This window comes from Protomyctophum bolini, assembly GCF_963924005.1.
Source record: "Protomyctophum bolini genome assembly, chromosome: 15".
Lineage (NCBI taxonomy): Eukaryota > Metazoa > Chordata > Actinopteri > Myctophiformes > Myctophidae > Protomyctophum > Protomyctophum bolini.
Window position 1 is genome coordinate 30,393 of NC_137876.1, and position 20,998 is coordinate 51,390.

The 20,998-nt window shown below is 41.0% G+C and overlaps 1 protein-coding gene across 6 annotated transcripts; it reads right to left on the bottom strand.

Annotated features, from left to right (window-relative positions):
* Positions 1-56: 56 nt before the first annotated feature.
* LOC308330011 (uncharacterized protein) lies at positions 57-20,517 on the bottom strand. Of its 6 annotated transcripts, none has more exons than XM_080784606.1 (26): positions 20,310-20,517; positions 19,341-19,458; positions 18,911-18,999; positions 18,101-18,201; positions 16,232-16,329; positions 15,994-16,074; positions 15,520-15,583; positions 14,738-14,788; positions 14,349-14,568; positions 13,788-13,926; positions 13,513-13,609; positions 12,984-13,070; positions 11,026-11,837; positions 8,336-8,433; positions 8,169-8,240; positions 7,104-7,292; positions 6,839-6,934; positions 6,270-6,377; positions 5,489-5,584; positions 5,219-5,314; positions 4,926-5,033; positions 4,142-4,237; positions 3,844-3,939; positions 3,014-3,114; positions 1,603-1,692; positions 57-73 (listed from the first exon to the last, which is right to left on the bottom strand). In XM_080784606.1, exons 16-25 carry the CDS (start codon positions 7,245-7,247, stop codon positions 1,686-1,688), a joined length of 948 nt encoding a protein of 315 aa, XP_080640732.1. In that variant the 5' UTR covers positions 7,248-7,292; positions 8,169-8,240; positions 8,336-8,433; positions 11,026-11,837; positions 12,984-13,070; positions 13,513-13,609; positions 13,788-13,926; positions 14,349-14,568; positions 14,738-14,788; positions 15,520-15,583; positions 15,994-16,074; positions 16,232-16,329; positions 18,101-18,201; positions 18,911-18,999; positions 19,341-19,458; positions 20,310-20,517; the 3' UTR covers positions 57-73; positions 1,603-1,685. The 6 variants fall into 6 exon arrangements, 5 of the variants coding, with proteins under 5 accessions (XP_080640732.1, XP_080640733.1, XP_080640734.1 ...); XM_080784607.1 differs by having other exon boundaries at positions 8,329-8,433; XM_080784608.1 differs by having other exon boundaries at positions 12,984-13,081.
* Positions 20,518-20,998: the final 481 nt, after the last annotated feature.

The following is a 20,998-nucleotide window of genomic DNA, read 5'->3' on the forward strand; positions in this document are numbered from 1 at the left end:
GCTGGAAGTAAAGACCACTCTCTCCTTCCATAGACACACACGGCTGCTCTGCCACACTGACCACTATTAACTCCTAGAGGGGACACACACATGGAAAATTGCAAACAAAAATACATGCAAACTTATCTTGCAACCATGTATACCTGTGTGTTAGTGTCCTGGGTATACGCTGTGTGTGTGTGTGTGTGTGTGTGTGTGTGTGTGTGTGTGTGTGTGTGTGTGTGAGAATGTGTGAAGACCCATCTTCTCTTTCTGTCATAGTGACATTGTCCTGCATCAGATCATGTCCAAATCAGGTTCTCCAATCTCCAGTAGCCTCTTCAGTTTTTTGAAGATTTTTTGAATGGTGCAACCACTCCCTTACGGAGCTTTGTGTGGCTGGCTCGGTCTGAGCACTATGTGTGTGGCTTGCTGGCTGGCTGGGTCTGAGCACTATGTGTGTGGCTGGCTGGCTCTGAGCACTATGTATGTGGCTTGCTGGCTGGCTGGGTCTGAGCACTATGTGTGTGGCTGGCTGGCTGGGTCTGAGCACTATGTGTGTGGCTTGCTGGCTGGCTGGCTGGGTCTGAGCATACATAGATAGATAGATAGATAGATATAATAGCAGTGACTGACTGAAGGGCCTCCCACACCGTCTGCGAACGCCGCGCATCAAAACAGCCGCCTCCATTATTTTCAATGAACCTATTGCACACCGGCGGCGTCCGACGTGCGCTGACGCGCCGCGTCGGACGGAGCCGGTGTGTGTTGGGCTTGAGACATCGAGCGTGCGTCCGCAACTGGTTGTGGCCCCCATCAAGTGACCTTTTGACCAATGCGGCCCTCGCCCCAAGTTGAGTTCGACACCCCTAGTCTAGGGTCTAGGGAACAGTGTGTTAGGACAGTAGCTACAGTGGTTGGTTAATAGGTTTAGGGCCTCCTTGGTTTCCATACTCGTTGCGTGTGTGTGTTAACAGTGGGGGACCTGGGAAGGGCTGCAGTCATGCAGGAGCATGCATCAGACTGGCATGGCCCAGGAGAGGAGAGGAGAGGATGTGTGAGGCTTTGTTTCATAGTAGGTTATCACCACAACCAGCTACACTCATTAAATAGAATAAACATGTCATCCCGGCCGTTTCACTCATATGGATATGAAGAATCAACTGAGCGAGAGAAAACGCTATCGTTACTGCTGCTGAATTAGTTACATTTTCGCTAGAAACAAACTGCATATGAGTGACTGACTGTTGTAAACGATAGAGAGACTGTATTAAATTAATTAAATTGCTCTATTTGACTCAACATAATATCGTCTCAAAATGTGTCCTCATATGGTGGGTTCTAACCCATTTAGGCCTGATCTAATTCTTTTTAAAGAATCTTCTAAATCCTCCAGTTTTCTGAAATAAATATTTTCATGATTCTTCAAAAATAGCAGACCTACAAGCTCGTAGCGCGCCACTCGGTGGCGCGCTACGAGCTTGTAGATCTGCTATTTTTCAATAGCTGAAGCATAACATAATGTTAACACCAAAAGGGGTTCCCGTTGTTTCTACAACGCAGGTGACTGTGTGGTCTAAATTAAAATCCTAAATACTGTGGATACAGTATTATGAACAATACCTGCTGATCCACTGCGACTGCATCCAGTCCGTCATACATGATGTTCACCCATCCATCCTCACAGGACAGCACGAACAGAGACATCAGAGCCTGGGTGGAGAAACGCACGCATGCACGCACACACGCACGCACACACACACAGACACACACACGCAACAGACACACAGACGCACACACAGACACACACATTCAATTAATGGTTTTGCTGTGTATAATTCCATATAGAAACAGGTAACTCTCTCTCACTATACTGTAGATAAGACAACTGTACATTCTGCCTGTTAAGGATGATGATTCTATAATTATTTCATGGTACTGTAGCTGCCATGGAGGTCTTCGCTCCTGTCCCAATATCCAAATGTGTATTGCAATATAAACAAATGTTTATAACAACAACAAATGTATGGTTTGTTGACATACAGTACTGTAGAATTATCTGTTTTCAGGCTACCCCCCCCCCCATGAGACTTACTACAGGTCAACTGGTAGTGGTCCTACCCCCCCCCCCCCCCCATGAGACTTACTACAGGATATCATTTCTCAAACACTGTAAAAGGTTCTAGCAATGTTGCACCACTGAGATGAGTTAAAAACACATCTAATCACTGCAACGTTATGCATCTCTCTCTCTCTCTCTCTCTCACCCACCTGGCCCAGGTTCATAGGCGGCGGGTGCGTTTTACCTTTGGGTAGGCTATAGAATTGCGTTTGGGGGGGACTCTCGCGGCCAAGCGAAGCGAGGCCGCCGCCGCGGATTTATTTATTTATTTATTTCCCAGATGGTCTAAAAATGAGTTATTTAGCATACTTTTACCAATGAATTAGCCTATACAGACAACGACTTTTGGACGTCTTTTTCTCAAGTCTCGAGTCAGTCAGTGTAGATTACCCGGCGGTGTTGCTGCCCCTCCCGGGAGTCGCGGCTCATGGCTCTTCACAGACGGCACAGAGACAGCAGTCACTCCGCTGAACGTGTCAGTGTTGCTGCAGTGGTGTGAACTGTGAACCGTGCGGGCACTGAGTTCTGACAGCCGACTCACAGCTTCTTCTTCTGAATTAGGCTACTTTATCTTTGCCTTGAAAAATACATTTTGCGTTTTGCTGTTTCCCAAAACAAACCAGCGTGCGCTACTCTTTGCTACAAAGCGACTGGAAGGACGAGGTTTACAGACACACCAATAGTAGTCAATCATATGCTGATTAGGCCAGTTGCTGTAGTGTATAGCCTATATCCGATCAGCGATCACCAGGGGGCAGCGACAACACACACACACACACACAATAGCCTTCTATAATGCTGCGCACATATATTATATATATTTAAAAAAATACCCAGGATAATTTTTGGGAAGGCTAAGCCTTCCCTAGCCTTATGCACCCGCCGCCTATGCCCAGGTTGTCAAAGTTGTACTTTCGTCGTATCCAGCAGAAGTTGGCCTGGAGGCAGTCCAACTTGTTGGTGACGTTTCTGGTGTCCACACCCTCACAGTGGAAGAACTTCCCTTTAAATAGCTGCATGGAGGGAGAGAGAGAGAGAGAGAGAGAGACAGGGAGGGAGAGAGAGAGAGGACCAATTACACCCTGTTGACTTGTAAGTCACGCAGTATGAACCGGGCTGAAGAGTGACTACTGTAGCTAAATGCCTACATTGTAAATGTAAAACTGTACCATAAAATGGTGCGGCATGCTAAATTAATCCCCGTCCTTGATGCCGTGTGTGAGGCATGACTCATTCTAAACCCGGGGCTGGCGTTTAGCTCTGGGCTTTCACTGGAATTATATTATAACCCATTTCAACCTGAGGACGGTTCAAAAAAAAAGTCAGTTTTCTGAAAAAGCTGGCCACACACACACCTGGCGTGTGTGTGGCCTAGAGTCCTATTTAAATAGTTTTGAGGGGAAAGAAATGCTATTTGTCCCAAAGTTACTGCAAAAGATTGCTATTGTTTTCAAAAAGCATCATTATCACCCTTGCAAAGTTCTGAACTCGTTTCTCAAAGGAAAACAGGGCGCTGTTTATCCTGTTTTGGGTTCTCAGATTGTGAAAGACAGAGCTGAATCCGTTTTAATTCTACGGTCTCTGTCGCCCTCAAGTGGACAAAATCAGTAACAGGCCTAGAACCACAGTATGTTTCCTCTGCTGCCTAAAATGAATTACCTTTTGTAGGGTTGAGTTGAGGAACGTTATATTTGAAAATAGGGTTAAAAAATATCACTAGAGAAAGACTTTTGGTGCCGTACTTCTTGTCTGACTAGAAATATTTGCAGTTGTAGAATCTGGCTCTGGAACATGTGTGGTTGAACGAATGCCTTCACTTTCTGTTGTGATTGCAATACCTGGGCACACAGATAGGGAGGTAGGAACATTCAATTATTTTATTCTTTATTTATTATTATAATTGAAAAAAGAATATCTATTTTGTTACAGACACAGACTCCACAACAAGAGTTTATGAAATCCAGATAAAGACTTAAAATAAGATCAGGCCTATTAGATCAGTACTTAAATAAAACTAGAGATAAACTTTTGCTGCCGTACTTCTTGTGGGATGAGTAATATCTGCAGTTGTAGAATCTGGCTCTGGAACTGGTGTGGTTGAACGAATGTCTTCTCTTTTTGTTGTGATTTCAATACCTGGGCACACAGATTGATAAATTCAATTACTATTGAACAATGTTGATATCCTATTTTGTTACAGGCACATGAGGCTACACACGTACATGAATCCAACATATACTGGAAATGGAAAAGATTGTGTAAACAAACAATCAATAAAACATTAATTTAGACAACACGAACACAGTGTTGTCAATGAAGTTACCTATACAACGTTTAATCTGCAACACAATTTGATACAATATGTAGTGAGGGTCCCTGCTTCATCTCTCTCTCAGCTAAAGGGCCCTTGGTCAGAAAAACATGAAGATGCCTGCTCTAGTTAGAAATCCTGACACTGCTAGCACAAAATCAGACCTTGATATGTAGCCGTCCACAGCCAAAGTGAGCATATTTCAACAGGTTATGCTGTTTTACTTTATATTTTGAACACCTGCCCTGACCCTCTCTCTAATGGTCTATAAAATACTCACTGACAAATGTACAGGCTGTAGTCAGACATGGACTTTCTGGTCTTTGAACCAGCACATAAAACTTAAATAAAAGTAGGGATAAACGTTTGCCGTACTTGTTATTGTGGGACCAGCAGAGACTGTTGTGGTTGCAATACCCGGACACACATGTACAGTATGAAAGTGCCTCTAGCCCTCTACAATTCTAGATTTAATCTTTAAAATAAAATGTAGATAAACTTCTGATGCCATACTTCTTGTTGTGGGATGAGTAGGAAGTCTATTAACTGCGGTTGTAGAATCTGTCTCTGAAACTGGTGTGGTTGTACGAGTGCCTTCTCTTTCTGTTGTGACTGCAATACCTGGGGACACAGATAGGAAAATTCAATTAGTATTCTAATTGAACCATTTTTTATCACATATTTTGTTACAGACACAGACTCCACAGATACAAGATTTGATGGAATTCAAATAAGCACTTAAAATATGATCAGACCTTTCAGATCAGTACATAAAATAAACTAGAGAAAAACTTTTGGTGCCGTACTTCTTGTGGGACTAGGAATATCTGCAGTTGTAGAATCTGGCTCTGGAACAGGCGTGGTTGAACGAATGCCTTCACTTTCTGTTGTGATTGCAATACCTGGGCACACAGATAGGAACATTCAATTATTTTATTCTAATTGAAAAAAAGATATCTATTTTGTTACAGACTCCACAACAAGAGTTTATGTAATTCAGATAAAGACTTAAAATAAGATCAGGCCTATTAGATCAGTACTTAAATAAAACTAGAGATAAACTTTTGCTGCCGTACTTCTTGTGGGATGAGTAATATCTGCGGTTGTAGAATCTGGCTCTGGACCTGGTGTGGTTGAACGAATCTCTTCTCTTTATGTTGTGATTTCAATACCTGGGCACACAGATTGAGACATTCAATTACTATTGAACAATGTTGATATCCTATTTTGTTACAGGCACATGAGGCTACACGTACATGAATCGATCAACATATACTGTAAATGGAAAAGATTGTGTAAACAAACAATCAATAAAACATTCATTTACACAACACGAACACAGTGTTGTCAATGAAGTTACCTATACAATGTTTAATCTGCAACACAATTTGATACAATATGTAGTGAGGGTCCCTGCTTCATCTCTCTCTCAGCTAAAGGGTCCTTGGTCAGAAAAACATGAAGACGCCTGCTCTAGTTAGAAATCCTGACACTCCTAGCACAAAACCAGACCTTGATATGTTATGTAGCCGTTCACAGCCAAAGTGAGCATATTTCAACAGGTTATGCTGTTTTACTTTATATTTTGAACACCTGCCCTGACCCTCTCTCTAATGGTCTATAAAATACTCACTGACAAATTTACAGGCTGTAGTCAGACATGGACTTTCTGGTCTTTGAACCAGCACATAAAACTTAAATAAAAGTAGGGATAAACGTTTGCCGTACTTGTTATTGTGGGACCAGCAGAGACTGTTGTGGTTGCAATACCCGGACACACATGTACAGTATGAAAGTGCCTCTAAAATTCTAGATTTAATCTTTAAAATAAATTTAGATAAACTTCTGATGCCATACTTCTTGTTGTGGGATGAGTAGGAAGTCTAGTAACTGCGGTTGTAGAATCTGTCTCTGAAACTGGTGTGGTTGTACGAGTGCCTTCTCTTTCTGTTGTGACTGCAATACCTGGGGACACAGATAGGAAAATTCAATTAGTATTCTAATTGAACCATTTTTTATCACATATTTTGTTACAGACACAGACTCCACAGATACAAGATTTGATGGAATTCAAATAAGCACTTAAAATATGATCAGACCTTTCAGATCAGTACATAAAATAAACTAGAGAAAAACTTTTGGTGCAGTACTTCTTGTGGGACAAGAAATATCTGCAGTTGTAGAATCTGGCTCTGGAACAGGTGTGGTTGAACGAATGCCTTCACTTTCTGTTGTGATTGCAATACCTGGTCACACAGATAGGAACATTCAATTATTTTATTCTAATTGAAAAAAGAATATCTATTTTGTTACAGACACAGACTCCACAACAAGAGTTTATGTAATTCAGATAAAGACTTAAAATAAGATCAGGCCTATTAGATCAGTACTTAAATAAAACTAGAGATAAACTTTTGCTGCCGTACTTCTTGTGGGATGAGTAATATCTGCGGTTGTAGAACCTGGCGCTGGAACTGGTGTGGTTGAACGAATGTCTTCTCTTTTTGTTGTGATTTCAATACCTGGGCACACAGATTGAGACATTCAATTACTATTGAACAATGTTGATATCCTATTTTGTTACAGGCACATGAGGCTACACACGTACATGAATCCAACATATACTGTTGGATTCTATGTTCAAAGTGATTAGCGGTGAAGTTATTTTTACTAATAGTGCAGATGTTTAACCTGGGGTAGTAGCTGCAGTGACAGGTATGCGTGTTGTATGGACAATAGGTGAAGTTGCAGTGACTCGTGGTGAAGTTGCAATGACTGGCAGTGAAGTTGCAGTGACTCGTGGTGAAGTTGCAATGACTGGCAGTGACGTTGCATTGTGTCGTGGTGAAGTCGGAATGACTGGAGGTGAAGTTGTATTACCTAATGGAAAGGTTAGATCACATTGTTAAGATAAGACTACTTGTGTTTCTTATATTGCTGAAGTTATTATACTAAAGATCATAATTGAATGTTCTTTTAGTTGTGGTGATGTTGCTTTACCTGATGGAAAGTTTACATGAAATTGTGAAGTTATGATTACCGGTGTTTCTTATATTTCTAAAGTTATAATAATAAAGATTATAATTGAATGTGATTTTTCAACACATTATAATCATAGGGGTATGTCACTGTACTCTTGCATATGCCATTGTCCACTCCAGTTATATTCAGATATTATAGCAAAATTGAGTACGTATGCATTCAATGATATTATTAGTGGTAAAGATCTTTTGACTAATGTTTCATTTGTTTTACCTGGGCTAGTAGCAGCAGTGACTGGTGGGGATATTGTCCGCTTCAGTTATGTTCATCATGATTATGATATTAAACTGAGTACTGATTCATTATTCAATGCCACCATTAGTGGTAAAGTTATTTTGACAAATGTTTAATTTGTTTTACCTGGGCTAGTAGCTGCAGTGACTGGTGGGGATGTTACAGTGACTGGTGTTATTTTGGGTCGTGGTGACGTTGCATTAACTGGTGGTGAAGTTGCATTGTGTCGTGGCGAAGTTTGAATGACTGGTGGTGATGTTGCATTACCTGATGGAAAGGTTACATTAAATTGTGAAGTTATTATTACCGGTGATTCTGATATTAGTTATAATAAATAATTAAAAAAATAATTTTTCAACACATTATAATCATAGGGGTATGTCACTGTACTCTTGCATATCCCTTTGTCCACTCCAGTTAATTAATTAGATGTTTTATACATTGGAAGTACAGTTTCAATTTGCTTTGATGAAATTGTACCTGCTGGTGAATCTGTGGTGATTGTTGTTAAAGGTGCTGCTGTAGTGGGTGCTTGAGTTGGCGGCAAAACCACTGTAAAAATAAAACTTTCATATCAATATCAATGCAGGCCATGATATATAATTAATAACAAGGAAGAAAAAATACCATTAAAAAATACCATTAACCCTTGTACTGCAGCAGGAAACGCATCACGTCCGACTGCTTCTTGCGCCACAACTCCTGAATGTATTTGTACGCTGACTACGCTCCCATCTTGGTTTATCTGCAGGAGGAGAGACAGCAGGACAGTAAGACAGTGTACTTGTACAATAATACTTTCCGTCAAGAAATTCTGTGCAGGAGTTTGGAAGCGCACGTCAAAGTCACCCTGCGTACCACCTGTTTCGAATTTGCACATAATGCAGGAGGCAGCAGTGCGCCCCGTTAATAAAAATGAGTGCTTCCAAACTGCAACACTTAGAAAAAGAATCACCTGCACAGAATGTCTTGACAGAAAGTAGCTCATATTAACATGTCTACGGTGGATTTTTATGACACACAAGCTCGGCAGAAAGAAAGAGGATAATTCAAGCTTGGCCTGGAGCTGCAATGTTGGTGAGTTTAATGTCGTTTAATACAAGCAGATCGCAAACGCAAATTGGATGAATGGGGAGTCAATGGAGGGTATTGCAACTCTAGATTCATCCCATTATAAAGAAATCTAGAGTTGCAAATTGCTGCTAGTCTATCAACTAGGCTTGATAGATAGCCTGGTATAATCTGGGCTTTAAATGAGCTGTACTGTACTTTGAATGTTTGAACGTGTATGAAAGGTGGTATATAAATAAAATTGCCTTGCCTACTTGCTCAGACTGAGGTAACACCATAGACTGTAAAAGGGTAACACACACACACACACACACACACACACACACACACACACAAAGTCTGTATAATCATTCATAGGCTACTACTCATTGATGACAGAACATACTGTATTCATTTCACACTCAGAGATGATAGATAATTAATTCACTGTTCATTCAGTCACTGACTGAACATGTGACTCATTCAGAGATAAAGTGGAGTATTTTTAGGTAAACCCACCTTTTCAGACTCCATCATGGCCCATAGCACTTACCCCACACCCTTAGATAGCATTTGATACAGACTTATAGCATGTTATGAAGACAGCACTATAATTGCACTGTATGTAGTCATAGCATGTCATAGTACATATGTATAGTATAGTATATGTGTATAGTTTATATGTATAGTTTAATTATATAGATATTCCACTGTTACTTTCTTAGGTTACGCATGTTTCATGATAAATGCTTTTTATGTGATGTATTCCCATGCTTTTTTGTTCTTTCTTAATGTAAGTCACTCTGGATTAAGAGCGTCTGCTAAATGCCTAAATTGTAAACTGACCTTAATGGAACGGTCTCTCTCTGGGTGTGTGTGTGTGTGTGAGAGCTACATAGAAGTGTCTATTTGTATGTCTCTAAATGTTTTGATGAATTGAACAATGTGAACCCTGTTGTAAACAAGTGTAATGCTTAATTGGGTCGTCCACTCAGTTACCAGTCTTTGTATTGAGTTTGTGCTTGAAATGTACTGTAATTCTGCAAACTGTTAATAAATATTTCAATCAACCAATCAGTGTGTGTGTGTGTGTGTAAATGACGTTTTTTTTTAATTGATTCAGCAATAGTATTTATTAACAGAATTCCAGTACATTTCAAGTACAACTCAATACTGTTAACTGTGAGTGGACGACACCATAAAGCATTACACTCAACGACGTCGAGTCTGTGGGGGCTATGGGGCTGTAGCCCCCATGAAGAATTAAATAGCCCCTTTTAGCCCCCATGAAGATTTGTGGACATTTTATATTAACATTACAGATTTTCTGGGAATTATTGACCCTCTGTGACTCTGTCGCAAAATTCCGAAAATGTGAACCTCTCCGCCGGCTGTTCAGAGGTGTTAAAAGTACTCAAATGCTAATCAGGTTTCTTTTGTTTTCACCAGGTATTATATGCCTACAGTACAGTGCCCATAGGCGGCGGTGTGTATAAGGCTAGGGAAGGCTTAGCCTTCCCAAAAATTATGCTGGGCATTTTTTTAAATATATATAATATATGTGCGCAGAAGGCTTCTAGAAGGCTATTGTGTGTGTGTATGTGTTGTTGCTCCCTGGTGATCGGGTAGGTAGGCTATACAGCAACTGGCCTAATCAGCATATGATTGGCTACTATTGGTATGTCTGTAAAGCTCGTCCGCTTCCAGTCGCTTTGTAGCAAACAGTAGCGCGCGCTGGTTTGTTTTGGGAGACAGCAAAACGCAAAATGTATTTTCCAAGGCAAAGATAAAGTAATTCAGAAGAAGAAGCTGTGACTCGGCTGTCAGAACTCAGCACCACCACCAGTGCCCGCACGGTTCACAGTTCACACCACTGCAGCAACACTGACACGTTTAGCGGAGTGACTGCTGTCTCTGTGCCGTCTGTGAAGAGCCATGCGCCGCGACTCCCGGGAGGGGCAGCAACACCGCCGGGTAATCTACACAGACTATAGTGAGACTACACACTGACTCGAGAGAAAAGACCCATATCGTCCAAAATAGGCTAATGAGTCGTTGTCTGTGTATAGGCTAATTCATTGGTAAACGTGCTAAACTCATTTTTAGACCATTTGGGAAATAAATAAATCCACAGCAGCGCGATCTAAGGGTAATGGACACATAACGGACACCCGGGTATAAATGCAATAATTTATTAACAAGAAAATAATGAATATTTACAGATATATGGCATCATGCATAAATTACAAACATAAAACAGATTACTTTTATTAAATTTTTTTTTTACTATGGCGTCTTCTCGTGTATCATCAGATGTCCGGCTCCATGCTCGCCTCTCCTTGGAGGCCAGTTGGGTCAAAACAAAGTATATCACATTGTGACAGCTGTAGTGAGTCTACAGTCCACCTGCCTGCTGGCAATATAGCCTGGTTGTGATATGTAGATGTGATTGATATTTTTGTTTGTTTGTTTTTTTAAGTCATTCTATAACACAAAGTAATTGAATTTATTTTATGTATTAATTGCATTTTATATATTACTATGTTATTACTAATTTTATGTATAACTATATTACTAATTGTATTTATTTGATGTATTACTATGTTATTACTACTTTTACTTCATGCATTACAAATTGTATTTGTTTTATGTATTACTGTTATTACTAATTTTATTTTTTATGCATTTATTTATTTTATGTATTACTGTTATTACTAATTTTATGCATTACTATATTGATAATTTAATTTATTTTATGTATTATTGTCTATATTACTAATTATATTTATTTTATCCATTACTATGCTATTACTAATTTTATTTTATGTATTACTAATTTTATTTACCATTTTAATTTACTTTTATTTTACCGTTTTAATTTTTTTTTTTTTTTTACTATAATCTATTTTTTTATCGTTCATTTTATCCATTTATTTACATTATGATCTATTTATTTATATTGGTTTATTATTTTATTGTTTATTATTTTCAAAGAGCCCTGATTGATCACATCTACATATCACCACTACCAGTCAGGATCTGAGTGACTCAGAACCCTGGTGACCTCCAGATGGAGCCACACAGGAGACCAGCAACGTCCTAAAGAAAAGAAAGAAATGCTCATTACTACTTTGTTCATAAAACAATATTGATTGAAATATTTATTAACAGTTTGCAGAATTACAGTACATGTCAAGCACAAACTCAATACAAAGACTGTTAACTGTAAGTGGACGACCCAATTAAGCATTACACTATGTTTACAAGAGGGTCCACCATGTTCAATTCATCAAAACATTTAGAGACGTACAAATAAGACACTTCTATATAGTCAAAGAACAGAACAGGAATTCATCATAAAGGAGGTAAAAAGGGAAAATAAACGTATACAGTGAGGGGAAAAAGGGAGTCAAGGGATTCACATGTCTTAATGACTGTTGGTAGGGCGTTCCACATTTTGGTGGCATAGGAGTGAAAATAATTTAGTCCCTTGTTTGTGCCGAATCTGGGTTGTACATGGTTCGTTGCACTCCCTCTGGTGTTGTGGGTGTGGACTTCGTTAACATAAAAGAAGTATCTAGACAGGTACATGGGTATCTTGGTGGTGTATCAAATCTTGTGGACCAGACCCATTGCAAGATGCTGTACTCTGTCGTCGACCCTAAGCCTGTCAAAGTGGGCAGGAGTGAGGTAGGTTCGGGGGGTGAGGCCAAGTAGGAGCCTGACCAGTTTGTTTTGGGAGGTCTGGAGCCTAGTTTTAAGGGCCTTTGAGGTGCTGTGGTACCAGGAGGTGCATGCATAGTCAAAGAAACCTTGTACGAGGGCTCCTGTTAAGGTCTTCAAGGTGTTTTTGTTGACCAGTGAGGAGATCCTGTAAAGGAATCTTGTTCTTTGGTTGACTTTTTTGATTACGTTGGTGGCCATTTTATCACCAGAAAGATTAGCCTCCAGGATGGAACCTAGGTAGGTAATTTCATCTTTACGTGTGATAACATTGTCAGCCTTGCTGAGATTACTATTGGATCCAAAGAGAATAGATTCAGTTTTTCCCAGGTGTAAAGATAGTTTGTTATCAGCGAGCCAGGTGCAGATTCTACCGAGTTCAGAGCTGAGGGCCTTTTCAACCTGCAGTTTGTTCCTGTCCGAGACTAGCAGTGCCGAGTCATCTGCGAACAGGAACAAGTTGCAGTCACAAGCTGATGTCATGTCAAGATCATAGTGTGTGTGTGTGTGTTGTATAGTTACCTTGCTGTGATGTAACTCCAAAGGTGATCAGAAATAGTTGCTCCATCGGCTAGAAATGTGCTCTTCACCGGCATGATGATCTTGTTCCTAAAAAAAGTCTATAGTCAACCCTAACTGATTACAGAACATGATATAAAAAAACACAACTAGAAGGATTTAGGCCTGTCACAATTACCTAATCGCCAAGTATTTGAGATACTTTTTTTTAGAGATTAGTCATAATCGTCTCCATGTTGAAAATGTTCATATATTGTCAAACATTTTAAAGAAATAATGCAAGCAACCGATCTACAAGCTCTAAATGTGTCACTTTGTAATTTACTTATTTTTTTAGTGTATAAAGTTATTGAATTATGCCATGTGCAGCTTTTTGTTTACAAAGCCTACAAAAGCCAAAGTTTTATTTAGAATGTTAGTATGACACAATTAAATTGTTACTTGTAATTTATTTGAGCGACAATTAAAATCGGCCATTATAAAACCTTAAATTCTGACAGGCCTAAACAGGTTCCAGTGGCGTCTACCGAACCTTCTAGCTCCGTCCGAGCCTCCCAGCAACCCAGAAGTCCTCCGCGGAAACACCCGGGGGAAGCTTCGGATCTCGGGCATCGGCTGAGATCTCCATTCTAACAAAGAACGAAAGACACACCCCAAATTAGCTTTGCTGTGTGTGCGTGTCCTGTCACAACATACACATGCACTTACAGTAACGTTTAAGAATAGGGATCGACCAATTATCGGCAACGGACGATTATTGGCTTTTTACGAAGCCTATAAAAGCCCTAACCCTAAAGCGGTTCGTACCGTTGAGTTCCTCACTGAGAAGGCCCAGGTCCGAAGTCCTCCAGCATCTACCCAGATCTCCGTCCTCCGTCCTCCCATCCATGGACAGACCTGCAGATCTCCATCTCTAGAGGCTCCAGCTGTGTCTATGATCTCCATCCTGAGAGAGAAAGAAACCATTAGCTCTACAAGCTCACAACACGTTGCAGTGTGAGCTTGTAGATCTGCTATTTTTGCTGAACGGAATAGGGATGCTGGGGTTGAAGTGGTTAACAAAAATGTCATTAAGACTTTGATTAGCTTGGAAAGCTGACAGACATTCAACCAGAGTGCCACTAGGAGGCATCAACACATGTACAGTCCTCAACATCTTTTGTAATTTGTATTCAAGTTGTTACAAAGACCAAGAGGCACGCTCATGATATGAGATATTGACTCTCAAACTATTGTGTAGAGTCATTTAGATTTATCCTAAAATATTTAAAACATTTGGATTACTGTAAATGATGCCATTCTTCGTACCATAACAGTACAAAAGCAGTTATCCATCCTCAGAAACAAGCAAGAACTATTCCTACTCACAGCTCATCAGAGTCCTCTGAGGAAGCCCCCGGGGGGAGGGGAGCTTTGGAACGGATCTCTGTCCAGGGAACATCAGATCGTCTATCGATATCTCCATTCTAACAAAGAAAAAAAAACACACCAAATTAGTCTGTGTGTGTGTGTGTATGTGTGTGTGTGTGTGTGTGTGCACTCCCTGTCCAGCAGCCGCGTTCCAGCGACGTCTACCGCGATCTTCATCCTAACAAAGAAAGATTGATTAGAGTGACCAAGAGCCAGATATATATTCTATCCTGTCACAACATATATACACAAAACTTTTATTTATAGAGAACATTTAAACAGAAGCTAAACATATCACTTACAGTAATAAACGTTTCAGTTAGGGTTATTTTTGACAGGGTTCTTACTTTGAGTCGTCTTCAGAGGAATGCAGATTCCTGGAGAGACCTGCAGTACATCTGGAAGAAAGACATGGCCGTTATAGTCTATGAATGGCTTCATAGAAAAGAGCTTCGCACATCACTCCCTTGTTGTTGCCAATAGTCTGGATAGTCTATACTTCTTATTCTTGATGACAATTGTTTATGAATTTGATGTATTACTATGTGTTGTTGCTTACTGTAAGTCACTCTGGATGTGAGAACTGCCTAAATTGTTGAAATTCCTAGACGTGATCAATTAGGGTCATAGGGTGTGATCTTCGGTGATAGCAGTGGTGTCATTTGTATATTTTTACAGTCCCACTCCTCCCCATCATATCTTGCGGTGAAGCTGGACAGAACATTGTCCTTTAAACAACACCTGACAGCGTCAAGAGAAAGACCACCGCCTGTGCCGCACCGATACGGCGTCCAGCCGGTACCGAGGCTCTGGTGTTCCCCACCGCTGAGTACTGTGCCCCAGTCTGGAGCCGTAGCCCTCATGTTGGTTTTGGGGCTTTAAGCCTTTACTGATAGTGAACAGTATATAGACAGGAAAGGGGGAAGAGATGGGGAGTGACACGCTGCAAAGGCCGTCGGGAGTCGAACCCGCAGCACGCCGTCCGGCTGGCTTGGCAGCATAGGTGCCCAGACAGTTGAGCTAACCATCCGGGCCACACTTAAATATTGAATTGCAATTTATTTGAGCGACAATAATCGTCCAGTAAAAAGAAACTTCATAATCGTGAAAGGCCTAGAGCGGTTCTTACCGTGCGGTTCCTCACCGGGCAGGCCCAGGTCCGAAGTCCTCCGGCATCTACACAGATCTCCGTCCTAAGAAAGAAATAAATAAAGACCAAATTAGCTTTTGTTGAGCTGCATATTCAGAACCACTTAAACCCGCTATAGATTTGATAAAACAGACCTTTAAAGAGAGCATTTGGTATATGCTCCGATTTCACTCTACACAAATTGATTTGCCAAACATAGCAGATCTACAAGCTCACAACACGTTGCAATGCGGTGTGAGCTTGTAGATCTGCTAATTTGGCTGAACGCTCCCCCAGAATAGAGATGCTGGGGTTGAAGTGGTTAAAAAAAAAAGTGTCATTAAGACTTTGATTAGCTTGGAGAGCTGACAGACATTCAACCAGTGCCACTAGGAGGAATCATACTGCCATGCTATACTTCGTACCATAACAGTACAACAGATATCCATCCCAACAAGAAATATTCCTACTCACAGCTCATCAGAAGTCCTCCGGGAGGGAAGCTTTGGAACGGATCTCTGTCCTTCCACGACGTCTACCACGACCACATCCACCCTAAGAAAGAAAGAACGAAAGATTAATTTAAGTGACCAAGAGCCAGATATACGTACATCGTGTCCTTTCACATCATACACAAAATGTATAGAGAACATTTAAAACAGAAGCCGACCATACCACTCGCAGTAATTTAAAAGTCTAAGTGGTTTCTTACTTTGAGCCGCCTTCAGAGCCCCCCCATGCAGATTCATCCATGGACAGCGAGAACTGCAGATGTCCACCTGTAGGGGCTCCGGTTGAGCCTCGCAGCATCTGGAATGAATACATGGTGGTTATAGTCTATGAATGGCTTTGCACATCGTTGCTGCCGCCAATAGGAATTTGTGATGTCTGTGTGACGACAATTGCTGTGTCTGTCTGTTTTTTTATAATACATACAATTTATATAGCACTTTTCAAGGTACCCAAAGTTGCTTCACAAAACAAATTTGAAAATAAACTAGTAACTGCTGTTCAACACTAACAGCTACATCCACGACCTCCCTGCAACAACATCAGTGAAGTATGGCTATGCAGACGACCCGATTACTGTGTCCCAGTCTGGAGCCGTAGCTCTCATGTCAAGAAGCTGGATGCTGCCCTCAACACCGGATGGGCCACCCCAAACAAACTGCCTGCCTGTTCTCGCTGGAATCACTCCAACAGAGGTCAGACGAGAAGCAGCCACGCTGGCCCTCACTGAGAAGGCACAGCTGAGTGAATCCCAGCCATCTCCTCCACAAGGTCGTCAGAGACACCACAGCACACATGCCTCAAGTCACGGTGCCGTTTGCCACAAGACACACACACCAAGTCACGGCGACCTTTGCCACAGCACACGTGCCTCAAGTCACTGTGCCCCTTTGCCACACAGGCCCAGGAACTGCTCCACACAAGACCAGCTGACACCTCCAAGGCATCCTGGGTGAAGGCAAGACAGAGGGACCAGTGGAATACATCGAGGACCCCAAATATGTTCTTTGCCAGCACCTCCACTGCAAGGAGTGGACAACCCTCAAAGCAGAAGTGGGACATCTCGGACAGTGCCCACTGTGAATGCGAGGATCCACTACAGACTGTGGAACACGTAATGACCATTTGCCCCAAATACCGGCCACCGAATGGTGATCGTGGCTTAGGTGACCTAGACAATGACACATTGTACTGGCTTGCTGCAACAGAGCTGAAGTTCTATGGACATACGGCAGAAGATGTTTAAGAAACGTATTTTTTGTAATTTCTTAATTTTTTCGGCAAACCTTTGTGGCATTTAATTTATGTGGATGTTTCTTTATTTATTGGTGAAGTTTTAGTGCCACTTGTGGCATTCTTTGAAATGTATTGACACGTTTGATATATGTTTTTGTTAGGGATGTCCGATATTATCGGCCGATAAAGGCATTAAAAATTAATAACTTAATTTTACTTTATTTATTATTTTACATTAAAAACATCTACAAGCTCACAATACAATAAGACACATGTGAGCTTGTAGATCTGCCATTTTCAAATGATTTTTATACATTTTAAATCTTGATATGAGAGATTAGATCATTTTAGATGAGACATTTTGCATAATGAGTAATTATTAATAATTACTTTTGGTATTTTAAGTACATTTTCTACCAAAACCTTTGTACCTTTACTCGAGTACATGTTGAATTGTAACGGAGTATTTCTATATTGCCTACTTTTTTTTAAGTAAAAAGTTTGAGTTATGTTTCCACCACTGGAAAAAGCCTGCATATAATATATATATCGGTATCTGTTGATATCGGCAATTAGGAGTTGGACAATATCCAACACGGACTGTCGGACATCCCTTGATTTGTGTGATTTTGTGGCATTTTGTTTACTTTTGTGAACAACCAAAGAGCACACCCAGTATGTATCACAAGGCTATTTCCACCAGTCAGGTGTACTTATATCTACATCTCATAAGCGGCCATGAACTAAACACTACAGATATCACAATTTGACTTTGGCAGCAGCAAGAAACGACTGATATGCAAAGCTCTTCAGCCATGCTTCTCTCTATACAAACACTCATAATGTCCACATGGACATAGCAGCCATGATGGGGTGGTTCACACAGGAGACCAGGTTCAGTGTTCCAGCAGCATCTACGGTCATCTCCATCTACATCTAGAAAGAAAGAAAGACATCAGAAGCTGACCATATCACTCACAGTAACAGCATTTTAATAGGATCTCTGGCTAATAAGACAAATATTCCTTAACATTATACTTGCCATCTATAACTAAAATTGTAAAATATAAACCAGTTAAATATTTTATTTCTTTCATATAATCTTTTACTACATAGGAACTGTTCCCGTCGCAGGTCCATGTGTGGTCCAGCGCTATGGAATGCACTTGCTAATAAAAAGTACTTAAAATATTGCTTTGATGCTTATATCAATTAAGCTGTTTTTGTATTAGCAAACACACGGACAGGCCTCTTTCATACTGGAGTAATTCATCCGCTTCATTTTCAGACATCAGTAAAACGTGACGTGACGTCCGTATTTAGAATACAACAGCAGCGCTTATTTTCCAGATCCAAACTTAGCGTTGCACAAAGCTTGCTTAATAGCGACATCAATTAATTCCAATCCACATTAAATGTCGCGCTCTGCGCGTTCATTCATCCGTATGGTATCGCTCATTTCATTAGCTTCAATAGCGTGACACATCCATTATGGTTAGATCCTTCCAATCGATCCAATTTCAATACTCGTGTCCGTATCAGAGTAAAGATTTCAACTTATGTAGGGCCAATATGCCTTTCTTTCTTTTATCACCAGAGATATACGGTTTAACACTGGGACTTGGGCGTCTTGTAGTTTACTCACTTGTAGCCGTTTGTCGATGGTGATTGATGATGACTGCATGTCACACCCCTCTCTGAGGCTAGGGTAGTATGAACAAACGGATGGCACGGCTACGCAGTTGGGCAGAGTTTAAGCAAGATTTATTAACCCCAAGTGACAGACAAGTGATAACAACAAAGGAGACCAAACGTCTGCAAAATAGAAATAAAAATATATATTCAAAACAAAGTAGTGCATAGCATATATAACCACATAAATCAAACTCATTTCCAAATAAATCATTATCATATGATATAAGCATAAGTATTTATAAATCCAGCCTTTTCAAATGTACATTAAATAATTATAATCTATATATATATATAAAACATTATATATATATATCATAATAAACATCACAGTAATAGATCTATGTAAACCATGGTATTAAATAATAACAAAATAACATCACCTCCTCAGAAACAGCTCCTTCCACGACCAACAGCAGCAGAGTGTGCAAACAGACTGACTTGGATATTCAGTCTCTGAGCTTTATACCCCCCATGGCCCCTCCCACTAGACTGGACCAACTGAATAGGGGTCAACATGATCCACAACATGTCAACTCTGCCTGGCTTGGCACAAAACACATTCATATACATTATATTCATATTCACATTTCCGTTGAGCTTGTAGCTCTATTTTAAAGTCTTTTTAGGTTTCCCAAAAGTCCTTTAATCCTTTGATGTCCTTCTGTGACAGGCAATCCTCCCCCTCCCTGGAAGGGGAGTTGGTTTGGCCCAATATAGAGTTCAGCTGCTTAAAGAGACAGGAATCTAGAGAGCAGTGTGTGTGTGTTTGTTCAGTTTGCTGCTTCTTAGTAGTCTTTGCATGTCCTAACAGTGCGCGCTTACTGAAAGGCATGTACACTAGCAGCAAACAGTGACAGGGTGGGGTCACACTGTCACACTGCAACAGGTTGATATTATGGTAGGAGTTTGTGTCGTGTGAGTGTAATGGTTTCAAAATAAACGGGGCAAACAAAACAAGAACAGGCTCCAGACATAAACTAAATAAAGGTCTCAAAAAACAGACGAGCGCAGGGTTCAATAAACAAATAATAAAGTACTTTTCTTTCTGTTGGCAGAGCTGCCATTACAGCGATAGACGGAATCTAGATAGCCTGGGAGCTAGTGGGACATCAGTCGGGGAGGCGGGGCTGCGGGGAGCCCCCATGACGATCATCATAACTCTTCGGCTCTGATTACACTTGTTAGCCCCTCTCGGGACCCCCTGGGTCAGCTCATTCTATCGTGCCGACCCAAAGTCTTAAACATGTCAGAAACTTTACTATCATTGGGTTCTGACTCGGTATAGCCGCTATACACTTGTTTACAAGAGGGTCCACCATGTTCAATTCATCAAAAATGTGTAAACTGACCTTAAGACTGTTAACACTTCCAGTTGTTCCAGTCTCAGAACAGCATTGGTTGGTTGGTTGGTCAAAATTAAATTAAAAAGTCCCTTTAGTTTCGCTGCTGGCTGTAGAGACACGTAACGTAACTTAACTTTGGCAATGGAACCAAATGGACCCGCTCGTTCAGACAAGACGGCTCGGTTCAATATGTAACCAAATTCCTGCTACGGTATCATTTATTATGAGCCGCAAATGTCTTTGCTAAAGTTTTTCCACCCACAACAATCAGAATGAAAACATCCGGTGTGGAGCCCTGTATAAGAGGCCCGGCCGCCCAAAAAAAACACTTTAAACAGATCGGTTCCGTCTCTAACAGTTCCTACTCCACTGTACGGTACAACAGCGACGCCCTGTGGGAGCATGTGCTCATTACATTACATGACATTATGTTAGTTAGAGCACTGGTTCCCAAACGTATTCATGTCAAGGACCCCCACATCGACTCTAATCAGCCCTACGGACCCCCACATCGACTCTAATCAGCCCTACGGACCCCCACATTGACTCTAATCAGCCTTGAGGGGGTTCCAGGTGGTCCGGGGACCACCAGTGGTCCTTGAGGGGGCTCCAGGTGGTCCGGGGACCACCAGTGGTCCTTGAGGGGGTTCCAGGTGGTCCGGGGACCACCAGTGGTCCTTGAGGGGGCTCCAGGT